This window comes from Meriones unguiculatus, chromosome 7 (assembly GCF_030254825.1).
Source record: "Meriones unguiculatus strain TT.TT164.6M chromosome 7, Bangor_MerUng_6.1, whole genome shotgun sequence".
In the NCBI taxonomy this organism is placed as follows: Eukaryota; Metazoa; Chordata; class Mammalia; order Rodentia; family Muridae; genus Meriones; species Meriones unguiculatus.
Genome location: NC_083355.1, coordinates 113,458,425 through 113,486,412, shown reverse-complemented (window position 1 = coordinate 113,486,412; position 27,988 = coordinate 113,458,425). Strand labels below are relative to the sequence as shown.

The 27,988-nt window shown below is 44.3% G+C and overlaps 1 protein-coding gene across 1 annotated transcript; it reads right to left on the bottom strand.

Annotated features, from left to right (window-relative positions):
* Window positions 1-39: 39 nt before the first annotated feature.
* Yy1 (YY1 transcription factor) lies at window positions 40-27,988 on the bottom strand. Its single transcript, XM_021642570.2, has 5 exons — window positions 27,309-27,988; window positions 13,267-13,429; window positions 7,372-7,432; window positions 5,588-5,746; window positions 40-4,771 (listed from the first exon to the last, which is right to left on the bottom strand). The coding sequence occupies exons 1-5, from the start codon at window positions 27,979-27,981 to the stop codon at window positions 4,589-4,591; spliced, it is 1,239 nt and encodes a 412-aa protein (XP_021498245.1). The 5' UTR covers window positions 27,982-27,988; the 3' UTR covers window positions 40-4,588.

The window sequence follows — 27,988 nt, the reverse complement described above, 5'->3', positions numbered from 1 at the left end:
ATACTCAGCAAAGTGGGGAACAAACAAGAACCACAGGCATTAAAAAGCTTAACATTAGCATTTATTGTATTGTATAGAGCCATGTTACACATGCTTGGTGCTTCAAACTGAGTTATCATGTTTTTCTGGATGCGAAGCCATCTGATGCTTGATGCGAATGCTTTAAATACTATAATATTTCTGTGTCTATGATCTATGAGCTAAGGAAAAACCAAGGACAATTCCAGAACAGCAAAGAACACTTAAAAGATGTACATGACACATAATGCAGAGTCCTTGAGCCAGGGCCTATAGCAGTTCCCAGAAAACAACAACTTTTCCTGTCCTTTGTAGACATCGGTCTAACAGCTGGTGGCTCTGCTACTGATGACTTCCCCCTCCCTTAGGCTATGTATGTAGACACGTGGCTGCAGGCAGGGAGGCGGACAACCAGCACGGGCGCCCATACCCCATGTCATTTCTTAGGGTGTGAGTGGCCGTAAGTAGTATCATAAACTCCGTGGAATGTCAAGCAGTGTGCTGCCCATTAATACAACTTCCTCAAAGGTCTCCAGAAAGGGGTGCAGCCTGCCTGCCGACCTCCTGACAGCATTCCATTCCAACGCTCCCTTACTGGTTTTATAAGGGACGGAGTGACGTTTGCTCACAACTACCTCCCACACCTCCCTATGGAGTTTACATACTGTCCCAGCTGGAGGGTGATCTTCCTGACACTGTAGTGACCGATTATAATTGAAGATGATGACAGAAACCCTCCTGACCACACACCTACCCTCTCCTGCTGGTGCCACTCATCTGAAGGACCTGTACTTAGCCATCTTGAGACAAACAAGGCACCTGAGCCTCAGAGAGCAGAAACAAGCTCTGAGAAAAGGTCAATATTTTGGAGACATGGTCAATGCTACTGGGAGGTGAGTGATTTGAAGCATGGAGTATCTTCTGTTCTGACCAGCCAAAGCACAGGACATGAAGTGCTGCAAGCAAGCACTTATGTTTTGGAGTTCTGAGTTCCTATCATCAGCTAGAGTGCAAGTGCCAGGACCCACTGGGCCTGGGCTCAGGAAGAGATGCTCAAGTCACACTAATACCAAAGGGCTGCCAAGTCAGACAGTGGGCCCTCTTACGGCCACAGATTCAAACAACATCCTAGCCAAAGGGCTGGCTTAGGCCAAAGCCTTTTAACAGTCATGGCACCCACCCACTGGCAACTCTGTTCTCACCTCCCTGTTCTGTCCCTGAAGTCCCCGCTCTTGCTGTAGGCCAGATGTTGACAAAGAAAAACACAAAACACTACAGACTGACTAAATCATGCCAATTCTGGAGCACTGAGGAAAGACAGAAGTGGTCCAAGTCCCTGCCAATAGTGGGGAGTGGGTCAAACTAGAGAGCAAGACTCCCTGGGTCATAAGATGTTCACTCTAGTGTGAGTGATCTGAGGGTTAGACCACAGGTGAGTCCTGGAGAGTGGGAAGGTGGGTGGGCGCTAGCCAGGGCAGCACCGTATCACCCCTGGAGCACCGCACACCGCACTGATAATAGGTTCTTATCGATGTGAAGACATAAGCTCTAACGCTGCCTAGAAACTTGGGCAGGCATTGCACACAACGTCCCCTCGAACGGTTTTACAGCCCCAAACCTAGCAAAACAAGTGGCAGACAAACCTGTGCATGGAAACCAAATTGGGGGGATGGGGGAGGAGTCTTGGTTTTCCTCAGCTCCTCAGGCCTGGTCCCGGCAAGGTACACACAGTACACGGGGCCAGCACAGCGTGAGCTCAGCATCTCTGAGGGAAATAAATGTCACCCTGGAGTGACAGCTCTGTATAGATAATATGCCCCCAACCCCACTACCAAAGAGGGGCAAATAACAAATTCAAAAATAGAAAACAACATCTTATTGGGTGTAAACTTATCCTCTGGAGTTTTTACATTACATTTGCTAAAAACATGCATTTATTTCTGCTCAGATGTAAGAAAATATGTCTATCAGTATTACTTACAAATCAGATTAAGTCTCTAGACAATGGACTTACTGTTAGAACACCATTTCAAATTTTAGTAAATTACATCTATAACAAAATTATAAATTCTAACAAGCAGAATGGGTTTAAGCCAAAGCCAATGAGAAGCAGCTTTCTTCTGGCCACTGCCATTCAATGTTAGTTCCCTCTGCTGCTGTCCTAAGCCCAAAGTGCAGTCAGTGAGGACCTGCACACCAAGCTGTGTTTGAACCCAAAGTGAACTCCTAACAGAAGTGAACTGCACAGAGAAAACGATGCCAACACAGAAAGGGCGAAGACGATGATGACTGCTCCACTTGGACAGGAAGGGACAGGAGAGAGAGCCCAGGGCATCTCCCAAGGGATCAAGGCACAGAGGATGAGGCCTCGCTCCACACACGGGCCTGACTCAGGGTGGCTGGCAGGGCTTCCCACAGCACAGCTCTGCTCTGCTGTGGAGCCTGGGGCAGGGGTCTTGAGAAGTGTCAGGGCCAGGCTCAAGGGCAGCACAACATTGGGAGAGGAAGGGCATCATGGCTCTGGACTCCTACTGCAGGGCATTTGGGAATGCTCAACCTGATGGTAGGGAGCGAAGGCCTGGGTGCTCACAAAAGCACTGCCAGAAGCTGTGCCCAGGCCTGGAGGAGCAGCACACGGGGGCACTTGGCTCGGAAGGGGCACTCTCCAGGCTTACCTCTCTCCTGACTGCCAAGCACAGCAAAGCCTGGCATCCAGAGCACAGCTGGGTCTGCTGATGAGCTCAGTCCCGTCAAATACCCACTGGATAACAGATTCTGGACAAATAAAACAAGTGTCCCAAGTTACAATTTCCATGTATGGTTCAGAAGGCACTTCAAAATTCCAGAGCCATGGGGCCACTGTTCTCAGGTCACCGATCCTTCTGGTGAGGCTGTAAGAAATCGGGCTAAGTGTTCGGCTGATTGGTCTCCCCACCTCTTTATGACTAATCTGATATTGGTTTGTCATTTTACCTTGTAGTCAAGCATTCAGCACAGAAAGACAGACAGTTAGGTTTGCATTTTGAATAAATGAGATTTTGATGTATCACGGCAGTTTATAAAATATTTAACAAGTCCGGTATTTGACCCTAAAGTTCAAAAATTATACTCATACATTGAAGAGGTCACAACATGACAAGTACTCACTGAGTACAACCTTCTAATAATCTAATCGCCTTGCCGCTCTGCACTTAGTGTGTTTACAAGCATCAAACAGCTACTGGCACTCAACTGCTACATCTGCTAGCATCTAGTAAGGACTGCACTGGGACTTCCTGTTGGACAAGCCAAGGAGCCACTGCCACTGAAGGCAGCCTGAGTGATGAGGAAGAGGGAAGGCCCATCCTCCCTTGGTGCACCCACTGCCAGTTGGTGCCTTCCTTTCAGAAAGCATCCGGCCCCACGCAAAGGCACCACTCCCACACGCACCAGGTATCAAGGGCAATCCTGTCGCCACGGGCCATCTGGTGTGCTCTGAGGTAGTTCCTTAGCTCGGGGTGCCTCCTGTCTGCTCTTTCAGAATTCAGGACGTGTAGGAAATACTAAGTGTCCGTGCACAAATCTCATCACAGTCACTGTCACTGAGTGCAAAATAAAGGAAACTCGAGTTGCTTTATTTAGCTTCCAATTTCTGGGAGGCTCAAGAAGTATAAGTATTCTGGACAACAGAAGAAAATAAGGCTGTGCTTACAGATCTCTTTCTGCCATAATCTTTCTTTAGGATTGCTATTTTATTGTTGCCCTTTCTGTTACACGGGATGTACACATCAGGTGTTAAAAGGTACAATACATTCTACAACTGAGCACCACTTTCTGTAACTGAACAGGCAAAGAAATTACACTGAACATCAGCATCTGGCAGTATTTTTTGGAAAAAAAAAGTGACTAAAATGGGTTTAAATTGATTAACACTATTAAATCACATCTAATATTTGATACTACATGATTCAATACAGCTATACGATACAATTATACAAAATGTGTTAACATCAAAGAATACAACCAAAATTAAGATAGCAAACAAAACCTATATAACTTTTTTTTGTACAGGAAAATACTTTTGAAGTATGCATGTAACTGCCCATTCTTTTAAAGAAAATCTACCGCAAGCAAAGTTATCAACCTCCAGAGAAATCACACAGCATTACTAAGCATATCCCCAAAAAGTGTACAATATGCACACTTGGAAAATACAAAATTAAAAAAATTGTAAGCAACAGGTGAGCTTCATATTTATAAGAATGTGAAAAGAAGTCCCATTTTTAGCACTGTTGTATAAAGAATTGTCTTTTGATGCGAAGTTCATGAATTGTCCTCCTGTTGGGACCACACTTTACAAAAACACCTTGTTTTTGAAACGAGATTACAGAGCAAGATAGAGCATCTTAGCAATGTCATCTTATTAAAGTATTTTTAAATTTTTACTACTTTATCAAAACATGTCCCTTAGGTGTGTAGGATTCATTTTTAAAATTCTTCCTAGAAATAATATACAAAGGAGAGGCATATTTATTCCCAATCATACTCCTGAAGAAGCTTCCCGGGGTCAAGAAGCTCTTCTCTCTTCTTTTCACTGGTTGTTTTTGGCTTTAGCGTGTGTTAAGATGTGAGATTTCAGGTTAGTTGACTGAGCAAACTTCTTATTACAACCGTCGAAGGGGCACACATAGGGCCTGTCTCCGGTATGGATTCGCACATGTGTGCGCAAATTGAAGTCCAGTGAAAAGCGCTTCCCACAGCCTTCGAATGTGCACTGTCAAGGAAAAACCAGACATCAACCCATTTGGTAACCATATTCTGAAGGTCAACGGCTCACTGCACAGACAGAAACCACCAGCTATTACTGAATGTGTTTCCTTCTTCCCTACAGGGCCTTCTGAGCATATTCTAGAATTGACAGCTAGTCAATTTCCTAAGTACAAGTTTAAAGCTCCAATACTTTCAGAGACACCCCAGAGAGTAAAATACAGATGATTAAGACATTTAGTGATCGGGGCTAGAGAGATGGCTCAGAAGTGAAAAGCACTGGCCATTCTTTGAAAGGTCCTGAGTTCAATTCCCAGCAATCATATGGTGGCTCATAGCCATCTATAATGAGACCTGGTGCCCTCTTCTGGCATGTAAGCATACATGCAGACAAAATACTGTATAAATAATAAATAAAAATGTAAAAAGACATTAGTGATGCCAACTGTCACAAGGAACTGTGACAGACTAACTTGCTTCTATGAGAGCACCAAGTATTCCCTGGAGCTGCAGCCACAGCACTCACACTCTATCCGCAATCCAACACACTGCTCACTACCAAGACATAGGACCTTTGAGTCCCTGTGTATGTGCTAGAGATTTAGCGTGGGCCCACGCTCACATAATCCTATCTCTTCCAACAAACACCATCCATCCAATACCCAACACCTGCAGTCACACACAGTAACCAGGAACTCAGCAGACATTCGGGGAGCCATAGCAGAAGTGGGAATAAGATATCCCGCCGCCCCGCATTGTGCTTGACCTCACCACCTTGTGCAGCACCCTAGCTTGCAGTTTGGGGAACAAGAACTGGCTCTACCTGAAAGGGCTTCTCTCCAGTATGAACCAGCTGATGTCGTTTTAGCTTTGAGCTCTCAACGAACGCTTTGCCACATTCTGCACAGACGTGGACTCTGGGACCGTGGGTGTGCAGATGCTTTCTCATAGCAGAGTTATCCCTGAACATCTTTGTGCAGCCCTTAAAACAGAGAGAGAAGCTTAGTGGTTCACATTGCAAACTGAGAAAAGACTCAACCACTGAACAGCCTTTACTGATGATTGTTTTTTTTTTCTTTACGGCAAAACAACCTCCCTAGCCCTCCCCTTTAGCTTAATTGGCATTACAGAACATTAAGCTATTTAAGACAAAAAAAGAATAAAAAAAAAAAAATCAGACAGCTGAGAAAAAGGCCTTATTATTTATTGCAAACCCGTGCTTTACAGATGAGGAAACTGAGGCTTAGAGATGTATTGAAGTAGACTTGCCCAAGGTCACACTACTAGCAGTAACCAGCCAAGCTGGGAGTAGAACCCAGCACCCTGGCTTCCAGCTACATGACAGCTGCCTCACCCAGCTACACCCCCAGATGAAGTAACAGAAGCACTGAGAAATAAACGAGTTAAAATGACGGTAGTCCACCACTACCTTTGGTGGGCCCCGTATTCTGTGCTGCAACAATGGGCTGTCATTCTCCATCGCCTACTGTTCCCTCTTCTCTCTTTGCCTCTTTCCCCTTCTTGACAGAGAAAGAAGCAAGAGGGTCTCCAAGGAATGGCAACTACAGAAGAAATTTATTTGGTGAGACACTGGGAAAAAGAAGAGGCAGGCAAAGCGATACCAGTGCGGGGGAGGCAGATGGATGTGTGGTGCCCGAGAGCAGCATGTCCTCAACAATTTCTTCTGCAGTTGTTGCCCATGATGGAGTGAGTGGGGAAATGGTGAGACAGCATGACAGAAGGACAGCACAGGTCACCACTAGACAGCTTCACAGGCAAAAGGGAGGGGAAAGCCAGTTTTCCACCTTGACCTCTAGCTTCAGCTCCCATTTATACAGAGCAGCAAAGAGATCCCGGCGCTTATGGCATAACAGTTTTCAAATGCATCTTACTTCTGGATTGGGTAACAGCCACCATGTATCCCCACCTCCACACTACGAGCATTTACAAGCAGCACAGACTTGGGTGCATGGTCTTCAGTAGACATCTATCAAAGCACATTTGTTCTCCAAGTGCTGTTTTTAAAAAGCCTTTACTCCATGGTTTCTTCTGCCTTGTTTCTCAACATCTTTTCCCTGTCTAATCCAATTTGAAAACTGACCACCAATCCTGAACACCTCAAAGTACTTTTCTCAGACTACCCCTTTTTACTTTAAAGGCCAGATGCATTTGAAAACAGTTATGTACCCTTCTAGTAGCACAATTAACAGGTAAAAAGAAAACTGAAGGAAATTACAAAGCCTTTATTTGGTCTATTCTAACAATATCCAAAATAATTTCCAGTCATGAGCTTAGAGTCTCAAAGACTTGTGGGTAAGTACAACCCAATGTCTTAAGATAGACTTGTTAATGGTCCAAAAAGAAAGTCCTAACAGTACAGTACTAACACAGTACAGTCAATATGCAGGAATAAAAACACTGGCCCTACCGCAGCCCCACTTAACAGATTTTAATGTCCTTTACTAAACAAAAGTCTCTCGTGTTTATAAACCAAAACCCCTAATTCCTCACTTTGCTTCCGATACAAAAGTGAAAATAAAGTGCACATCCCTCACAAACTGCCTGCAGCCTGAGCAGTCTAACCGACACTCCCCTCGCATTACTTACTTTATGAGGGCAAGCTATTGTTCTTGGAGCATCATCTTCTTTAATTTTTCTTGGCTTCATTCTTATTGAAAAAAAAAAGAGAAAGAGAGGGAGAGAGAGAGAGAGAGAGACAGATTTGTAGGAGTGGGTCACACTCAACAAGCATAAATCAAATTGTCCCTGAGATTCTCTTTGCAGCACCAACACTAATGATGTTCTCCTTCCACAGACGAGAAAGGACCAAACTGCCCAGACTGTTGAGGCGATGGGCAGGAAGGGCTTCTAACGAGAGTGTGGTGTTCATGCATAAAAGGCTGCCTTGCTGCCTCTTGCAAAGCTGGGGTGGCTTGGAGTGGCACCACCATCACTATTACGGTGTGACTCAAACACCTCTCTTCCCACTTAACCCTGTTAAACAAAAACCAAAAGTCCCACAAAGATCATCAACCCTGACAACTGCAGACTAATCACTTCGTTGGGATGAGGCCATGGCAAGTTACCCCAAATCAGCTACTTCAATGACAAGGGTAACTTATAAAAACAGGAACAATAAATGGGCATGGGAGTGTCTCAAAAATATACAATACCTTTAAAAAACAGTAACGAATAATCACACACACATACAAAATAGGTCCACATCACACAGACATATATCACCTTAAACAGAATTATTTACACCCACGTAATAAAAACTCTCAAAGGAAACCACAAATGCAAACTGGCTACTTCCAAGGCACTGGTGGACCGGAAGTATCACCTTTTATGTTTGTGTTTGTTTTTTTAAGACAGGGTTTCTGTGTGTGTGTGTGTAGCCCTGCAACTTGTTCTGTAGACCAGGCTGGCCTCGAACTCAGTGGCGTACCTGCCTCTGCCTCCCAATTGCTGGTATTAAAAGTATGCACCACAACGCCAGGCTGAAGAGCACATTTTTTTATAGGACTTTTAATTTTTCTTTGTTTTTGAGACAGTGTTTAATACCACAGCTAGCTTAAACAATTTCTGATTGTGGCTTAGGAGCTCCCTTGTGAGACAAGAACTTTGGTAGTATGTCAGCTGGAAGAACCTAGGTGAGGCTTGCCAACTGAGAACCAGTCCATCTTCTATTTCCTCAAGCAACTTGGTTTTTCTGAAAACCTCTCCAAGAATTCCTTATAAACTTGTATCTGATCAAGGGGCAAGAAATGAGTTTCTAGAAAACTACTTTGAATTTCAAAAAACAAAATTTTTTATTCTGAGTTCTGCCACCTCATCCTCTTCCATGAAGGCTGATATCCTAGCAATAACTAAGCCAATAGTCTGTCTTAACAATAATGTACCAAAGATGACCTACTGTAACATTGTTCAGTAACAGAAGGCCAGGTTACTCTTTCCACCCAAACCTGGGGACAGAATGACTGGTACTCCCTACAATGTCAAAGTAGGCAACCTGGCCAAACCTTCTCTGCCTAGAAAGGGAGAGCTACTACAGTGCTTGATGATCAATCTTTGAGCTCTTCCCAATCCCAACCCTGCAGACACACTTTAAGTAAACTGTCAGTATGCCAGTTGGCAAGCACTAATTAAATGCTGGCTGTTTACAAGTTCTTTCTGTTTTTCCAGACAGGGTTTCTCTGTGTAGCCTTGCTGTCCTCCATCTCAGATCCGCCTGCCTCTGCCTCTACCTCCCAGAGTGCACAGAGGGCTGTGCCACTGCACCTGGCTCTGTCTCCACTTTTTAAGTGCTAGGTACATGTGTAATTCCTTCTGGTCTGTTGCCTTACTTGCCAGTAAATTTAACGTTTGGGGTTCGGTTGGTCAGAGTAGCAGTAGGAGGCCAGGGCTACTGCACCACCTAGAGGTCAGATCAGCATTAAACAGCAGAGATTCTTTCAAGTCTCTCCCCTCTCCTGACCCCTCAAAACAGGGTTTTTCCATGTAGCCTTAGCCATTTGGAACTCAACTCTGTAGACCAGGCTGGCCTCAAACTTAAGAGATCGCCTGCCTCTGCCTCCTGAGTGCTGAAATTAAAGGCATACACTACCATACTAACAAGGCATGTTCCACCACCATCTGGCTTTCTTTCAAGTCTTAACAGGGTGTTTTTGAAAACAGGCTCTCAGCATATATCCCAGACTGGTCTTGACCTTCCTATTTCCACATGCTAAGTGCTGGTGATAGATGCATGTCACCACTCTCAATGGTGTTATTTTTTTCCCCTTAAAACGTCATTTTTAAAATCAGTATTAATTTTAGAATGAGAATTTACAATGCATTTGGACAAAACCTAAGATTCAGAATCAATGGAGGACTTAACTGTCTATAAGAGTGGTTCTTCCTTTAGAGAAGCTTGGCTGTTACAAATGAAGAATGGAGGCCATTCCCACCCCACCCAGGCCCGGCACCAGAAAACACCACTTAAGTTTTCTTTCACTGACTGGGATACTTTACAGACCCAGACACGATGAGGACAAGGACAGAATGGATATGTGACTTGGAGTTGGCTTCTAGTAGCTTCATGACCTTGAGCAAATCACTCAACTTCTCAGCCTCGGTTTCTTACTCTGTAAGCAGGTACAATGCTCCCCACCTCAGAGATGCACGGAGTCAAAGACAACACAATAGACACCTGGGCAATGCCAGATACTACTATCACTGGTCATTCGGTTAGACACGAATTCATCCTTATGCTCCTTTGACTTTTGAGACAGAGTCCCAAAGAGGTAGCCGAGATTGGTCATGAGCCTGTCAACTTTGTGCCTCAGCTTTCTGCATGGCTGGATCTATAAGCACCCGCTACCCCCAGCAAAATGAATTCACTCTTTAAAATTATGTCATTTATGCTAAACAATTCATAAGGTTCTGATTGATATTCTAAACTATCTTTCAACCAAAAATCCAAAAGAAAAAGACATAAAAACCAAAAGGACATAAGCAAAGAGGTACCCGTAACAGTTTTCTACTCTAATGACACTGGAGGGCATGTTTGAAGACATGGCTACTGGACATGATAGTACATCTATCATCCTGTCACATACGGAAGATACACCACCAAGACTAAACTCCACAAGTCACCCTTGCAGCAACTTCCCAACACAATTTAAGGAGACCACTGTATAAACCAAAGCCTCAAATAATGCCAATGTACTAATGTCTCAGAAGAAGAGATCAAAGTCTTCTAGCAATGAGCTAAGGAGAACAAGCCTCCCCAGCACAACAAAACTCAGACCAGACAAAGCAAGCAGGCAGGACCTAGGCTGCTGGGACAGTCTCTGTTATCACTCAGCTATCCTCTGCCAGCATCAGGGTCTCATTATGGAGGCCAGGGTAGCTTTGAACTTGTAATCCTCCTGCCTCAGCCTCTCAAGTGCTAGGATTACAGGTGTTTCTTCACCATACCCAGCAGACTACAGGATTTCACAGTGCCAGCTTTAAGTAAATATAAAAAAGAACCACCTAGTTTAAAATAGGAGACAGGGCCCGGTCTCTGACCAAGTTTTTAAGAAACAGGTAACTCAGTAAAAGATGTGCCCCTCCCCCATCATCTGTGGCCACACCTCAAAATCAGGACCCCTCCCCACCCCGACATGTTTTCACTGTAAAGCCCTGGCTACTCCTCTGTAGACCAGGCTGCCCTCAAACTCACAAAGACTGCCTGACCCTGCTTCCTGAGTGCTAGGATTAAAGGGGGGTGCAACCACCGCCCTGCTTTTTTTTTTTACCTCATGTACCTCAGGGCTAGCTTCAAGCTAGTTCTGCAGCTGAGTGTGACTATGTGCTTCTCCTGAGGACTGGATAACAAAAATATACAGCACGTGACTTAGTTATATGTAAGCCAATCCTACTCCTCAGCTTTAAAGACAGGACTTTGAAAAAACAACAAAACACCACCTTTTTTTTTTTTTTTTTTTACTTCTACCTACTTAAATATGCTAAGTAGTCTAGATGGAGGGTGAGAGGTCTGAGACATTCTTTGGTAAGCCTCAAGTCCAGGACAACACACCCATACTACCCCCGATGGAAAGGAGAAGCATACAAACTCTCAGCCATAAGCTAAAAGCTCAGGGCCCAAATGTAACTCTCTAACCACAGCCCCGAGGTCAGAAGAGGCCAGAAGGACAAGTTTTGTCATAATTGGTAAAGATCATATAGTCTGATCCCCAACAGGGAAACTTGGCACTTTTTGGTATTCTGCTGTCAGCATTTCAGTCAAAAGCTTCCACAATAGCCTATTCCATGACAACACAGAGTTTCACAATATGGAGACTTGAAAATAACAGGGCACATAGGTTCACATAGTTCTATCACTAATAAAGTCCATGTTAACATGATCTTTAAGGATGTAATTCAACCCTGATGCCAAACTTTCTTATTTTTACATGCCAGCAAAGTGAGTAAGACAACACACAATTCTAATACGACTTAAAGCCCTAAGAGCTGACTGTAAAAGAAAAGACCATGAGGGCTGCACTCCAGTTCAGCAGCACAGCCAGGCATGCCCTAGACTGCATAAAGACTTGTCACGGTGAGAACTTCTCTTAAAACATTGCTGTACTGTCCTCTCATCACTTGCTGCGGTCATGGCATTCATGACATCATTCTTTGTAAATGGCCTTCTCCTTGGGCTTTAGATTCTTTATCCTTGGTGCTCTGAGATATCACAGGGGAAGAGAGAGTCAATCCCTAAGTTGTACTGCTCATGGTCTATAGCTTCTCTCGTTCAATCTTCCACCTTGCCACTCAAACAGTGCTGCAATGTATAACAGAGATTCTGCTCTTCCCTCCCCTGGTCTCTAGAGGGTTCTTCATTGTTAGCCATGCTGCTGCACCCTTCCAAGTCTCTATTCAAACAATTCTCTTCTACTCTCATGGCCTCCTCTTACTCTACAAGTACAAGGGTTTCTTCAAACTTCCCTTTTTAGAACTTCCATAATATCTTGATCCTACATGGCTTCACTCTAACCTCCTTACTAAAACCATCAAGTCCACATGAATGTTGGTCACTAAATAAATGTTGGCCACTTTCAACAATGACTAAAGTGTAATGATTTAAGGTAGATATTGGTAGCCTTTTTCCATCTCCAACCAGACACACAGCAAACATTCTGTACCTCCTCCTGTCATTTCTACTGTTTACTCTGTCTGGCCCACTATTCTAGCTTCAGTCTTCTATTTTGAAACCTTCTCCCATACCCAAGGGGATCAATCCACCTTGGACTATAAAGTAACCCTTCATGACCAAAGCTCTTCCTCCCTGCCATAACAAATGAAAAATAAATGGCTCTGTTCAACCTCAGTCAAGGGAAGCTGCTAGATTATTAGCAATTCCATTTTATTTAAAATGTTACATTTTAGTGCTCCCTGCCCCACCACTTCCTCATAAGAACTGCTTACAACACTAAAAACCAACCAATAAAACCAGCCTTCTGTCGGAACCCAGCTTATTTCAGGCAAAACAAACAAGCATGTATCGGTGACTACAGATGTTGATTCCTCAGCCTGGACAGCCACAGAAGCCCCACCATGTTAGCTTAAATTACCAAAACACCTGGAGCTACACTTATCCCACACCAAATTATGAACTGGTGAAATTTCTTCTGTGGTCAAAGCACCCAGGATCAACCTGGACACACTGTAACAAAGAAGAACAGAGGCAATATGTATAGCCACCTCAAAACAACTCCTGTACAAGTTCCTAACGCCCAAGCAACACCAGTTGTGGAACCAGAGTATTTGCCTCATCTCATAGTCTGCAAAGACCTAACACGGCTGCCTTTCACACATTAACACCATAGCTTTTACCAAAACCAAGAGTGGCTGCTTTTGTTTCAGAAGTGTTCCTAGAGAAAGACACAAACCACCACTGTCACTTGGGAACAAAAACAATACATCTGGCAAAAATCAAGTATTTCCTAGAACAGAAAGGTTCTCACAACTTACCTGGCAAATTCTGCCAGTTGCTTAGGGTCTGAGAGGTCAATGCCAGGTATCCCTCCAGGAGGGAGTTTCTTGCCTGTCATATATTCAGAATAATCAGGAGGTGAGTTCTCTCCAATGATCTGCTCTTCAACCACTGTTTCATGGTCAATATCTTTTTTTTCATCTGAAACACATGAGATTGATCATCTTAACTATATAAATACATTGAATAAAGCACAAAAATAGCTTCAGTGAAATCTTAAGTAACTATTTATAGCTACCACCTCAATTCTCAACTATGCATTCTGTGTCCTCCATCTTTTGACCCTGATTCTTCTCCTAGGTCACCCAAACCATCAATATCAAGCCCCAAAGACCTTCACATTAGTATTTTGAGTTAGCCTGCCAGGAAAATCTAGTCTCCCTCCTCCACTTTGTTTTTTTTCAAGACAGGGTTTCTTAGTACAGCACTTTCTGTCCTGGACTGTTAAAAACCGGGCTGGCCTCAAACTCAGATCCACCTGGCTCTGCATCTGCCTCCCATTGCTGAGATAAAAGGTGTGCAGTACACCACCACGGCCCAGCAATTTCCCGGGTTCTCCATGAGTATACTGTTATTATATAAGCTCTAGGTTTACCCTTGTCTGACTGACTTCTCATGTCTCAGTTTTGCCTTTTATGCATTCACAAACTAGCACATAAAAAAAAAAGGGGATATTCTTCTTTAGAGTCAAGCAATAAATTCAATCACTCCAAGCAAGGAAAAGCCAAGCAGACACAAAACCCAACCACCGCTCTAATCTTTCACCACTCTATTTTTAAAAACAAGTTTTATGAATATTTAATTTGCTGGGTGGTGGTGCCACACACTTCTAATCCCAGCACTTGGAAGGCAGAGGCAGGCAGTTCTCTGAGTTTAAAACCAGGCTGGTCTACAGAGTGAGTTCTAGGACAGCCAGGGGTACACAGAGAAACCCTGTCTTGAAAAAACCAAAACCAAACCAAAAAACAACACTTTATTGTATGGCAATGTGGATCAAAGTCAAGAACAACATTCAGGGGTCAGTTCCTTTCATTCTTAGCAGGGATCAAACTCTTCAATCTAGCTTTCTCAACAAGTACTTTCAGTTGCTGAGCCTCATTCCCTCCCCGTGCACGTTCTTTAAATTGGTCTGTATTAGGCGAGCCTGAACCTCCGGCCACCACCTCCCACAGCCTACCTCCAGCGTTCAGTCTAGAAACCCTGTAAATCAACACTAGAAATCTGACATAATAGCAATTAACTTTTACTCACTGTTCATCTTATGCACGGCACTACCTTCATCATTACACACATTCCCCTTTAATTTTACAAAGAAGACACGGAGGCATGGAAAAGTTAAGCAACTTAACTGGGGCTAAGTTGTAGGTATAAACCTAAAAGGTCAGAGGACAATGAGTCTGTTTTCTTCCTCTAAGTATGACCTGAGTTTTATCCATCTCCCTGGCACTGGCACCTCCACCCCTTTCTTTCAAGAAAATGAAACATTTTTATTTATTGGCTGTAAACTCTTAAGCCTAACCCTGTGTGATGAACCCTTAAGCCCAAGTGTCTCTTAGGAACTAGGAAAAACACAATATATCCATGCGCTGATAATGGTATCTTCCTATGGATGGATGGAGTCTATGAAGAAATTTAATTGATATAGCTACATTAATTGTAGCTATACAATAATTAAGCATTAATTATTAATTAATTAAGCAAATGGCACTCCACACTGTCAGATTCATCCCATTTCTGGTTTTCAGCCTGCTCTGTCCTTAGCAAGGCCAGTCTCTTACCTACATATACAACCACACCAAAACCAACTGTAAAGAAACACAATGGTAGACAGGGAAGCTGGTTTTCCTCTCCACTTTCCCCAGCCTCAATGTCTTGCTAGCCATCTCTGCACTTGTGATCATTATCCTGCTGGGGTTATAGCTGTGCAGCACGACAACCATCTTAACTGAGAAAACTGAAAGGGTCAGTGGGCTGGCAGTATCTGAACCACCGACTGCTTGTTCATATACATTTCTGATACAAAGATAAAAGAAAAGGGCTGTGGATGCAGCTCAGTTGGTAAAGTACTCATCTAGCATGAGCCCTGAATTACCCAATGATAAAAGTCTGTAAATCAGAATTTTTTTTTTTGGAGGGGGGCAGGTCATCCCAACTTCAAAGCAAGTTTGAGGGCAGCCTGGAAATACACAAGAGAAAACTCTCAGCCTAGGCTCCATATGTATAGGCCAGGACCTTGAAGATGCCTGTCAGTGGCAGCAATATAGTCTCTACTCTCAGGGAGCATACTTCTAGAGGGGGAAGTTAAATGACGAAACACTTCTGTGGAGCCACACCTCCAGCTCAGGGAAAGCACTTTTTTGAGGCTCAGTTCTTACTATACTGAAGAGTATAAAGAACCCAGAAGAGTGGCTGGGGAGACAGTCAGGGGTAAAATGCTTGTTCCACAAGCCTGAGTTCATTCTCCAGCACCCATGTAAAAAACACAGGCCAGGTAGCATGTAGAATCCCAGCTCTGGGTGAGCAGAAAATATTTAGATCCCTGGAATTTGCTGACTATGGGTCTAGCCTAATTATTGAGATCTCAGTGCCGGCTGAAGGCTGTCAAGGATCAAAGTAGTGGCATGCCAGTAATCCCAACACTCTGGGAGGCAGAGACAGGCAGATCCCTGTGATTTCAAGCCCAGCCTGGTCAACAAAGCAAGTCCAAGACAGCCAAGGCTACACAGAGAAACCCTGTCTAGAAAAACAAAAACAAAAACAAAAACAAAAAACAAAGAAAGAAAGAATCAAAGTAGGACCAGGTGGGATGGTACACGCCTTTAATCTCAGCACTCCGTGAGGCAGCTGAGTAAGTCAAGTTGTGAGTTTGAGGCCAACCTGGTCTACATAGTGACTGAGGCCTTGTCTCAAAGTCACAACATGTTTTGGGGGCTGAAGGGATAACTGAGGGAGGTTACGAATGTGTGCTGCTCTTGCAGAGGACCTAGAGTTGAGTTCCATTCCCAATGGCCCCCGCTCCCAAAGATCAGATGCACTCTTCTGGACCCAGGTGACCCCTGTGTTCACATGTGCACATACCTACACATAAACTAAACATCAGTCTCTTTAAAAAGTGCCCCTACTTTTATAAACAAAGTTTTTTGGGGGGTTTGTTTTTAAACACAATCCTTTCCACTTCTTTACAGGTCATCTCTGGCTGCTTTCCTGATGCAAGGACAGGTATATAGAGCATAAACCCAAAACCCAGTGTCACTACCTGACCCTTCATACACTGGACCTACAGGATAAAGTTTTATTTAGAGAAAAGGGGATTGAAAATGGTAATGTGATTTAGCACCAAATGACTACATTTCCAGGAGGTCCTTACAACACTGTGAAGCTTTCTTTCGGAAGACTAAACCATAGTTTATTAACCAGATACATTTCTTGGAGGGTGGTAGTGTCACTTGCTGAGGTAGCCGAGTGAGGAAGAGAGATGAGGCATGGAGGAAGGAATCTAGCTTCTCTTTGCTTTGAGATGCCCATGCAGGCCATCAGAAAGCAAGCACAGGGAATAAAAAGCAATCTACGTTGGAGAGAACGGTGCCAGTCACTGGCATACAGACTTCATTTATAGCCACAGAAACAATGAACACCCCCACTGAAAACAGTAAGGGTCTCAGAGGCACCCTGTAATTCCAACAATGGAAGAAACAAGGACTTGCAAAGGACATCAAATAGTTAAGAAGGAAGAACAAGTGGAAGCCTAGAGCAGGGCTGGATGATCTATTTCATCATCACCGTATATCCACACTTCTGCAGTGCCAGCAACGCAGCATTCTTAACTTCCAGCATCTTATGCTGTGAACCAAACTCGGGTCTTCTGCTAGAGCAGTAAGTGCCCTTAACTGCGGAGCTGCCATCTCTTCAGCCCCTTATTTTTTTTTGGTGTTAGAATCTTACTACGTCCAGGCTGGCCTGCTCTCATGTTCCTCCAACCCCACCTCCTTATAGTGCTAGGGCTGGTTACAGGTATGCACATACCACAGAAACCTTTTGCACTGGCTACTATTACATTCTTTTAATCACATAATACTGAAAAAAAAATTCTGCACAGAATTCGCGCTGATCTACTTTAAATGTCAAATACAATATTGATTTCTGTGAACTACAACTGGTGATACTGCACACAAACCTAGGCAAATTATGTTCAGTAAACAAATGACCTAATGCTGGTTTAAAAATGATTAATGTACCAGATCCAGGGGATAGACATGTCCAATCTTTTGACACAGTCATCTACATATGTGTTAGGCCATGTTCATAGCTATACTAGGATACATACAGCCCACAAGCCACAGGTTGGACATACCCGTCAGTAGTTCACTGCTACAATTCCCTTTGAAGGCAAAGTTAGCATGGAACCAGATTTGACAGGGTAAATCAGGGCCTATTTGGAAAAGGCTAAGAACATAAGACACTGATTGAAAAGGAGTACAGTGGCAAGAGTGCCCTGTTGAGAATGCCAAGCTAAAATTGTCTGTCCTGCATTCCCACTACACTATGCCCAGATGCAGATGACCAGAACAACCAGAGCAGACCTATGTAGCCCTAGATGCAGCTATGGAAGAAATTAAGTCTAGGCAACACCTTTTGAGTGAGCAGGCTGAGCCACTCACCTACATTCAACAATCTCTTTCTGTACATAGCACTACCCAAAAGACAGAAAGGTGTACAGACTAGTCCCTCCTGGTAGCTGAGTCCCATTACCAATGATTATTTCCAGTCTGATAAGAAACAAAGCTCTCGTCACTAAGATCTAATGAAAGATGTTACCGGAAAAGGCTGGCTGGGTGTCGGCACATGCCTTTAATATCAGCACTTGAGAAAGGCAGTCAGATCTCCTAAGTTTGAGGCCAGCCTGTTCCAGGACAGCCAAAGCTACACAAACCCTACCTGGGGGACGGGGAGAAGAATTAAGGAGGGGGCCCACACTGAGAGGGCTCTAGGTCTAACAGGCAAAAGTGCAGTCTCTTCTAACTAATTTGTACCAACCAAACCGGTTTTCCTCACAACTTTTTTTGGTGCTTGATAAAAGGCACTTAATAAAGACAATTTTCCAAGCCTGCCTCTTATCCTCCAACACCTACAATGAAATCTCTTTCCTCCAAGGCCACCCTCCACTCATAGCCTTTTTTTGTTTGTTTGTTTGTTTGTTTTCTCACCATTAAATAACAAGAATAAAACCTACTTTACAATATTGGGAGTATGTTAAAATATCAACCATTCTATCTGGAATGTTGAGTATACAAACTTTTTATTTCTTTTTTTTCTTTCTTCCTTTTAAGATAATTTCACTATATAACTAATTGTTCCAGAACTCACTCTGCAGACCAGGCTGGCCTTGAACTCACCAAGATCCCCCTACCTCTGCCTCCCAAGTGCTGGGATTCGATGTGTGTGCTATTATGCCCAGCAAAAATTCTTGCTCTTCTTCCTCCTCTGTTTAAGGGGAATAGACAGTTGGTCTCAGGCTGCTAGGGATGAGCACAGGTCTATGGAAGAGGTATTTGACCTTCAGTCAATGTGCATAAACAGTAGTCTCCTCCAGTTGCACAAGGTGGCTCACACCTTTAATCCCAGCACTCAGGGAGGCAGAGGCAGGCAGATCACTCTGAGTTTGAAGCCAAACTGGTCTCCAAATCAAGTCCAGGACAGCCAAGGCTACACAGAGAAACCCTGTCTCAAAAACAAAAAACCCAAAACACAGTAGTCCCTTCCAATGGTGGCTTATTGTTCTGGAGATAGGACTCAAGAGTCATTATTAGCTATGAAGATTTTACCTCTTGAGGCTGGGAGGTGGGCAAGGTTGCCACATTCCTTGGCTCATGACTCCTGCACCATCACAACTTGTTGATTCCTAATCACCTCTTTCCTTGCCTGAGGTTCTTCTCCCTCTGACTCCTTCAGGTGATTGCAAGGACACTGGTGTGATTATATTTAGGGCTCAAATAATCTAGATAATCCAGGATCCTCTCCCTACCTCAAGAACCTTAGTTCAATCAGAGGTATAAATAAAGCAACACTTTCCCAGGAATTAAGGCCTGAGTATATTTGGGGATATTTTTCAGCACAGCACAACAAAGTCACATAAAGACTTTAAGCTGAAGATTTGAGATTTAAAGGATGGAACCCTTAGTTCCATCTCAGCACAACAACAACAAAACAAACCTTCAAGTACGACTTCAAACTTTCACTCACAAACAACCTCACACTCAAATTAATGTATTTCACAGAATGTAAACCTTTCCTTAATTTCATACCCTTTAAGCCAGAACATCGAAAACCTGATGAAATGAGTTCTTCTCCACTAGGCTTACTGGTTGTTCTAAAGATCCCCCAGCTTAATAACCCATAGCAAGCACACCAAGATAGAGGAGCCGGGCATGGTACCTCACAGATCCTAAGCAGAGGCCAGAGGATCTTTGAGTTCAAGGCTAACCTGGTCTGCAAAGCAAGATCCAGCCAGGGCCACATGGTGAGAAATAAAAAAGATGAGAAATCAGGACATTTCAATTAGGCAAAATTTCAAGGTTTAGACTTTTTAGACATCTCTGACAGATCTAAGAATTACTGTGAAACACAACATAATGGTGGATAATTTCCTTTTATTATTTGTGTACATGTGTGTTTATGTCATGGAAGAGGCTAGTCGTGTGCCATGACACCTGAGTGGAGGTCAGAGGACAACTCTGAGGAGTCAACCCTTACCTTCAACCTTTAGAGGATCTAAACTCGGCTTACCAGGCTTGCATCATTAAGCATCAAGTACCTTCTGCCCAAAACCGTCTGGTCTGCCCTAACACAACCTTTTTACTTGAAGGATGTACACTGACTTTCAGCAGTCACACTTTTTCCTTTTGTAATACTGGGGTCAAACCCAACACCTGAGCTCATTCTAGGCAAGCATTTAACCCCTCAGCTATAACCTGCAGCACCATTCTTTTTTTCTGTTTAAATATTTTTATTTTATGTGTAAGTCTGAGTGCCTATACATATACATACATATACAATACCCTTAGGGAACAGAAGAAAGTGGGCATCATATCTATGGAACTTGAGCAAAACGTTGCAAATCTACTAGTGCTAGGAACTGTACTCAAGTCTTCTGCAAGAGCACCCAGTGTTCTTAACTGCTAAACTATCTTCTCAAACTCCTTTTTTCTTTTGTTTTTAAAACAACTGGTGTTTGTTAAAAGTTCACCACAGATTTAAACATGAGATTTAAGGGAGAAAGCAAGAAGAGGTACTTAGAAAAGGGCTAATGTGCAAGCAAGACATGAGTATTGTTTTCTCAAAAGAACCAGATTTTCTTCCCTTCTAAGAAAGACATGTTTCTTGGCTCAGTGTTAAAGGCACTGGTTTCCAAGCCCAGTGACCCCAGCTGCATCCCTAGAACTGACATGGTGGTAAGAACCAACTTCTGAAAGCTGTCCTCTGAACTCCACATGCATGTAATCCTTCCTAAGCCTACCAGGGCCAAAGTTACAGGCAAAGCCCCCGTTCTTAGCTTTTTCATCTTGGTATCAAGTAAGGACAGTGTAATTTCCTTGTTCATCTTGATCACCAGGAAGGAAGTTCATTAGAGTTGACTCGAATGATTCTGCTCCTATGTTCTCATTTACATACTCACGTACTCATGCAAGCATGCACTTGCTGGCTGAACTGAGTACCCATCTCTCCCATCTCTGGCCACTGTGGCTTCACTTTTATCAAGAAACATCTCAGCACTGACACCATCTAAACCCACACTGAAATGACAGTATTCACTATTCAGGAATAGTGAATCTGCACAGGAATAGCCTTTACCAATGTTAGAAATCACCGTGCAATGCCAAATCCTAGCACTGAGGAGTCAGAGGCAGATCTCTGTGAGTTTGAGGCCAGCATGGTCTATAGAACGAGTTCTGGGATAGCCAGGGCTAGGGTTACACAGAGAAACCCAGTCTCAAAAAACCCCAACACCACTGTGCAAAGTTGAAGTAACAGGATTGTCATCTTAGATTTGAGGGCTGGGCGTGGCCCAGCAAAAGAGCTCTCACCAAGTGTGTGGGACCTGGGACCTGGGTTCTTCCCCAGGACTGAAACTGAAGAAATTAAGTATGACTTCCTATTAAATATTTGGGTCATTTTTAAAGAACAATTTCATTGCTTTAAAGATTGAAAATGAAGACCAGGGTGTGACTAGGTGGTAAACTGTACACATTTAACACAATGAAGCCCTGCATTCAATCCATGGAACAAAACAAAAAAACAAAACAACAACAAAAAAAGTAAAAAAAATTTAAATTAGGCGTGGTCCTCCACATCTATAAGTTCTGCACCCAGGAGGCTGAATCAGAAAGATCACCATGAGGTTAAAGCCAGGTTAGGCTACACCGCAGACTCTTGTTCCAAAGAAAACAAAACAAAAAGGACAAGACTTTAGGGATCCTCTACTTCATTTAGCAAAATATCAAGGACAGAAGCTTTGGCCAGTGCTCCCTAGAGAGCAATTACAATGTGGTTACCAATACAACTTCTTGAAACCACTGGACTGCTACTGAAAATTAATCCTAGAGTTGATATGTAGCTCAGTGGGAAGGTGCCTGCCTTGTATAGAGTCTATACAAGACTCTAGCTGGATCCTCACACCACAAAAAGCCACAATGGGCCACACTAACAAGATAGTTACAGTAATGGCCCACCTCATGTTCAGAGACCACAGATCAAGGGCATATATACAAGTATACCAGCTGACTAACACCTATGATCTCCCTATTTCCTAGTAAACTAACTAATTAAAATTAGTGTTTTCAATATCCAAATCAAGTTTCAGACATAGAATTTTTAAAACATAGTTCTGAATAAACGTGTTTAGGTAATACAAATAAACACAGTACCCAGAAAGTGGAGACAGGAAGACTGCCTCAAGCATGAGGCCAGCCTAAGCACCTACATCATAAGCACTGCTCACAAAAAAGGGAGGGGGTGCTGAAGAGATGGTTGGTAAGACTGATGGACTCAAGTTAAGAGTTCAGCACCCACATTAAACTCAAAGCTGGGGAAGTACTTTTCTGATAAAACTATGCAATACAAATTTGATATAAATATTCAGAGTTCTGAAACTATAAAGTTTCCACTTAAAAAAAAAGTGTCCCTATTTCGATTATTTTTACTCTTATTCAAAGTAGAAGCAAAAACACAGAGAATCAGTCATCTGAGACAGAGAAGTTAAACAAAACAACGCAAATCTTAGGAATTCTCTCTTTAATAACTGTCCCATTAATTAAAGGCCCGTTATGAATCCTCAGTTTCTCAGTTTTCAGAGACTGGACTGCCTTAGCAGACTTCAAAACAAGAAATGCCTTATAAGCATAACCCCTTGGGTGTAGGTCTTTGTCCTCTTTTTAAAATGAGCACACAGGTTTTGCCTCCATGTATGTTATGTGTACCACATGCATGCTTGGTGGCCCAAGGAGGCCAGAATGTGCCAGACCCCCATTAGAGACAGTTGTGAGTCACAAGTGGTGCTGAGACTCAAACCTGGCCCTTCTGAAAAGCAACCAGTGCTCTTAACCACTGAGCATCTATTACCCCGGCCTAGTGGTAGGAGATAGAACACGAACCCTAACCTTTCCTAAAATGGACCTTTCTGCTGTTGGCAGAAGGACGTTGTCATTGGCAGATAAAGGAAAGGTTAATAACCTGCAGGGGACAGTCAAAAGTCACAAAGGCTGGAGCTCTTAGTCACTGGACCAGAACTGGGGACCAAGACTGAGTTTGCTTTATGTAGGGCATATAGTTGACAACATTGCTTTGGAGCGTTTGGGGCGCTTGATTATGGCCTCTCTACTTTGTGATAACGTGGCAAATGAGATTACCACAGAAGAATGGCAAATGAAGATCACCGACAAACCTTGAGTTTTTCTGAATGTGTAGAATAAGGAATAATATAACAATTTGGTTTTATTTCAATTTAGTATTTTTTTCTTAGTGTCATGTTTTTACTCAATTGATCACCTTCTTAGGTCTAATAATTAAGAAGAAGATAATTAAAGCCACTTAAGTTTCTCTCAAAGCTGGATGCTTTTGGCAAGTGATTTCCTTTTATTAGCTATATAAAAATAAATTCATTCCTATGCTTCTGATAACTATTTTTGAAAACCCCCCCCAAAAAAACAATGCAACTGTCAATAATGAAGGAAAAACAACAATTTGAAAACAACAACAAATATTCAAAACACAGGCTCTGTAGAGCAGGCTGGCCTCAAACTTGAAAAAATTCAGCCTGCCTCTGCCTCAAGTGCTAGGATTAAAGGTGTGTGTCACCATGCCCAGCCGTCCAGTTCTATTTGTATAAAGTGTGTGGGACAGGCAAACTCACAGAGAATTTAAGACTAGTGGGAAGAGAGGGACTGAATGACTGCTAAGGTCTGTGAAGCCACTATGGTGATTTATGACTAAAATCCCAATTTGAGCCACAATGTCAGGCCCTTACCTCCAAAAACAAAACAACCCCCTGCCCCACCAAACCAAACCAAGAAGTGGCAGGTTCTGGTAACACACCACTTTAATTACAGTACTGGAGAGGCAGGGGTTGGTGGATCTCTGTGAGTTTGAGGCCAGCCTGGTCTACAGAGTGAGTCCCAGGGCTAAACGATAAGATCAGATATCAAAAAACAATACAAAAACAGAAAGTGGAAAAAAACTGATAATCATTTGTTGTATAACAAGTTTTTTTCATCCTACACAGGAAACTCCTTAAGCAGGAAGATGCATAACTCAAAATATTCAGGAAGTCCCTGAAACTGATCAAATTCTCTAGGGCCCTCCCTGCCAGAGTGAACAATAAAAAGCTGTGACTCTCAGAAGGAAGCTGAACTGCAAAGACTTTCAGACCAGACCATCAGCCTGGAAGAGGTTTAGAGCACTGAGGCACCTGGAAAAGACACTCTCCAACCTGATGAGCTGCCTGCAGGCTGGGCAGTTTGCTCCAGGTTCCAAGTCTTGTGAGCTGTCACCCACACTGGCATAAGTTTTGGTGACACAGCTGTCTGAGTCATTTCTGCTCCTGTAAGTGACCCCTCACCCATATTTCTATAAGTAACCCAATAAAACTCAACAAGCTGGACTTTGGTGGTATAAATACTTTGCTCTCACGTGGATTGCCTATCTGGGGTGAGTAGACATGTATGTTGCCTCTCCCCAGGAAAAGTTCTGACACACAATATCACTGCAGTATCTGATATCAGAGAAACCACTGAACTATGAAAACCAAGAGGAAGGAAAAGAGCCTTCTCTCTATGCCTTCTACAAATATTGGTTATAGTGCTTTTCTACTGTTTGAATCAAAACATGGGCCCAATAAAGAATGCTGTAACTCTGATGTTCAAGGAGGACAACAGCACAAAAGCAAAGAGAGCTGCAGAACCCAAGTATACATTTTCCACAAACTCCCACTAAAATGTGTTAAAAGCAACAACAAAACCCTAGAGGTACACCCAAATAACTACTGCCTTAAGACTACTCACAATGTTGCTGGTTGCAGTGGCTCCTGCCATTTTTGATGCACTCCTGCAGCCCCTTTTCACTGGACTCGGCAGAGGCAGGCCGATCTCTTGAGTTCAGGCCAGCCTGATCTACAGTGAGTTAGTTCCAGGACAGCCAGGGCTACAGAGAGAAACCCTGTCTGGAAAAACAGTAACAAAAGACTAGCCCACATGTACAGCTATCTCTATAAGGATTTCAGGTAACTAAGTCTGGGGCTTATGTAAATCTGTGGCTTCCTAGTTTAGCCAATCTAATTCATTAATTTAATAAACTATACACTGTGGAAATGCAACTCATGTCTAGGATCAAATGAGATCTTTTCCTACCACAGCAAACATACATGACACATTTAACTAAGCTAATCTGTTTATAGTTCTTCACTTATTGTACGATCTTAATTCACTTCTGAAGATTAAATTATTTTCAGAATCTGAACTTGGAACATGCATAGTTGACCACACACCACTTAGCTCCTTTTTGGTAAGAACTGCAAGCCACAAAGGCAAGAAGGATCATTTACCACAAGACATTTCTGAGGAAATAGGCCATCCCTTACTATTGCCATCAAATATTTATAACCACTGTTTTCTGCAGACTACTCAGTAACACACTAAACAATTAAGGTTTTAAAGAAATATAGACATTAAAATGCCCCCAAGCTGCTCTATGTGCCTTGTAAGCAGCCAGTCACACAAGAGAAGTAATGACTAAGTGCTGACTTAATTGCAAGTTAACCCACATTAGCCAAGCCCTTCACTTTCTCCCCTAAACTGGCACCTCAAATACCTAGTACTTCATCAATACCACACTACCAAGTATTATTCTTCATGGAAAAGCATGTTAACAATTTGGTGAGATCAAATACCAAACACGTAAAACAAGTAGTTTTATAAGTTTTATATGGTTCATGTACCTGGTACTCCAAATTTGGTAACTTTATCTAAAGCCGTAAACCTGCTTTCATTATTCCATTTCTATTAAAGGAGGGAGAAAAAAAAAGACTTTTGGTTTAAACATCTCAGTATACAAACTACTGGTAGAGACCAAAATGTGTGGAAGGCATTGCCTAATTAACTATTGAGTACTGGCTAGTTAAGTTTCATGTAAACATAGCTCCTGATAAAATGCTGAGCAGATTGTAACCAGAGATTCATTCAGTGCAGAACAGCGCCCTGAGCACTTCCTATTAGATTTCCATAGGGCTCTTTCTCTCCTCTGAAACAGACCCTTCAAGCTTCCTGCCTTCCTGTCTTGATACTACCAGACCAGCTTTTTAACTATTTCACTCTTTCCTCTGAATTTTAACATTTTAATAAATCACATATTGAGCCTCCACCAAAACATGAGAATTTAGTAAAGTGTTAAGGAGCTCTCAAACTAATCAAGTTTAATCATCACAAGGGCTAGAAACTAGCTACGGTGGGATTATCCTAACAATGAAGCTGACTAGCACATTAACGTAGTACTGGGTTAAAATGAACAGTCAACAGCCTTTCCCTAGCTCTAAAACGATTTCACTCATCAAGGGAGCTCTTTTGCACCCTCCATGGTCTTCCTGACTTTCGACAAAATCCGCATTAAAAGAGCAAAACAAATTAAACAAATTATTCACTGTTTATAATTCTTTTCATGGGGAAAACAAGAATTACCGTCGAAAAGTAAAAAGGCTACAGATACTGAGAACTACGCGATTTTTATTAGTTTGGTGGCAAATGTCCTCAGCCGTGCAAAGCAGCCCAGCCTATCCGCAGAGGGCCCAACACTTACAAAAAACAAAAAACAACCCACAATGCGTAAAAACCAGTGAAATGCCACGGCCCCTCCTTTCCATAACTCCCGTTTGAGGTCAAGTAGGCGAGGAGCGCGTTGGCAGCGCGAGTGACAGGCTCCAACGGCCGCCGAACCCGCACACGAGAGCCCTACGTGCCACCCAAGTCCCGCCCCGCAGCGGCGACGGCCCGGGCCGGCGTGACCGCGGGGCAGCCGCGACGGGCTGTGCGCCGCCTGCTCCGGGAAGGGCTTCGGGGAGACGCTACGCGTCCAGGGAAGCGGGGCGGGGCCCCGACACCCCCCCAGGGGACGGCGGCGGAACGGCGCGCGCCCGCCCCGCGCCACGGCCCTGTCAACGCTCGGCGGGTGGCCCAGCGCGGGGCGGCGCCCTCAACCGGCCCGCCGCACGTCCGTTGGCACGGGCGTGCAGGGGCGCCGGCCCCTCCCTCCCCGCCCGCCGCCACAGCCCGCTTCCGCTCCGACAAACTACGCCATTGCGGCCTAGCCGGGCGCCGCCCCTCCCCCGCGCCGCCATCTTCGCGGCCCGCCGCCCCCGCCATCTTTTGGGGCCGCCATACTTGCCCGGGCGGAGAAGATGGCGGCGCCCATCACACACATAAAACATGGCTTCCCTTCAAAACAAAAACATCCTGAGCAGCGGCGCGCCGCTGGCACTCACCTGAGGACCACATGGTGACGGAGAACTCGCCCTCCAGGGTCTTGATCTGCACCTGCTTCTGCTCCCACTTCTTATTGCCCGGGTCGGCGCCGCCGCCGCCCGCCGCGCCGGCCCCGCCGCCCAGGTAACTCTTCTTGCCGCTCTTCTTGCCGCCGCCCTTCTTAACGCGGCCGCCGCCCGACGAAGAGCCGCCGCCGCTCTTGCCGGCCGCCGCCACGGTGACCAGCGTCTGCTCGATGTAGTCGTCGTCTCCGCCGGCCGGCGCGGGCACCGGAATGAGGATCTGGTCCTCGAACCCATCCTCGGCGCGCAGCCCGTCCGAGTCGTCGCCACCCACCACCTCCTCGCGCGTCTGCACCAGGATCACCTCCTGGTGGTGGTGCACTTGGGTCGGGTCGTCGGTGACCAGCGGCTGCAGCGCGATCATGGGCGGGTGGTGGTGGTGGTGGTGGTGGTGGTGGTGGTGGCCAGCGTGCCCGTGGCCGCCCCCGCCACCGTGGTCGCCGCCGCCGCCGTCCTCGTCGTCTTCGTCGTCCTCCTCCTCCTCGCCCACCACCGTGGTCTCGATGGTCTCCACCGGGATGGTCTCCACCTCTATCTCGTGCAGCTCCACGATCTCGGCTGGCATCTCCGAGCCGTCCGTGGCAATGTAGAGGGTGTCGCCCGAGGCCATGGCTGAG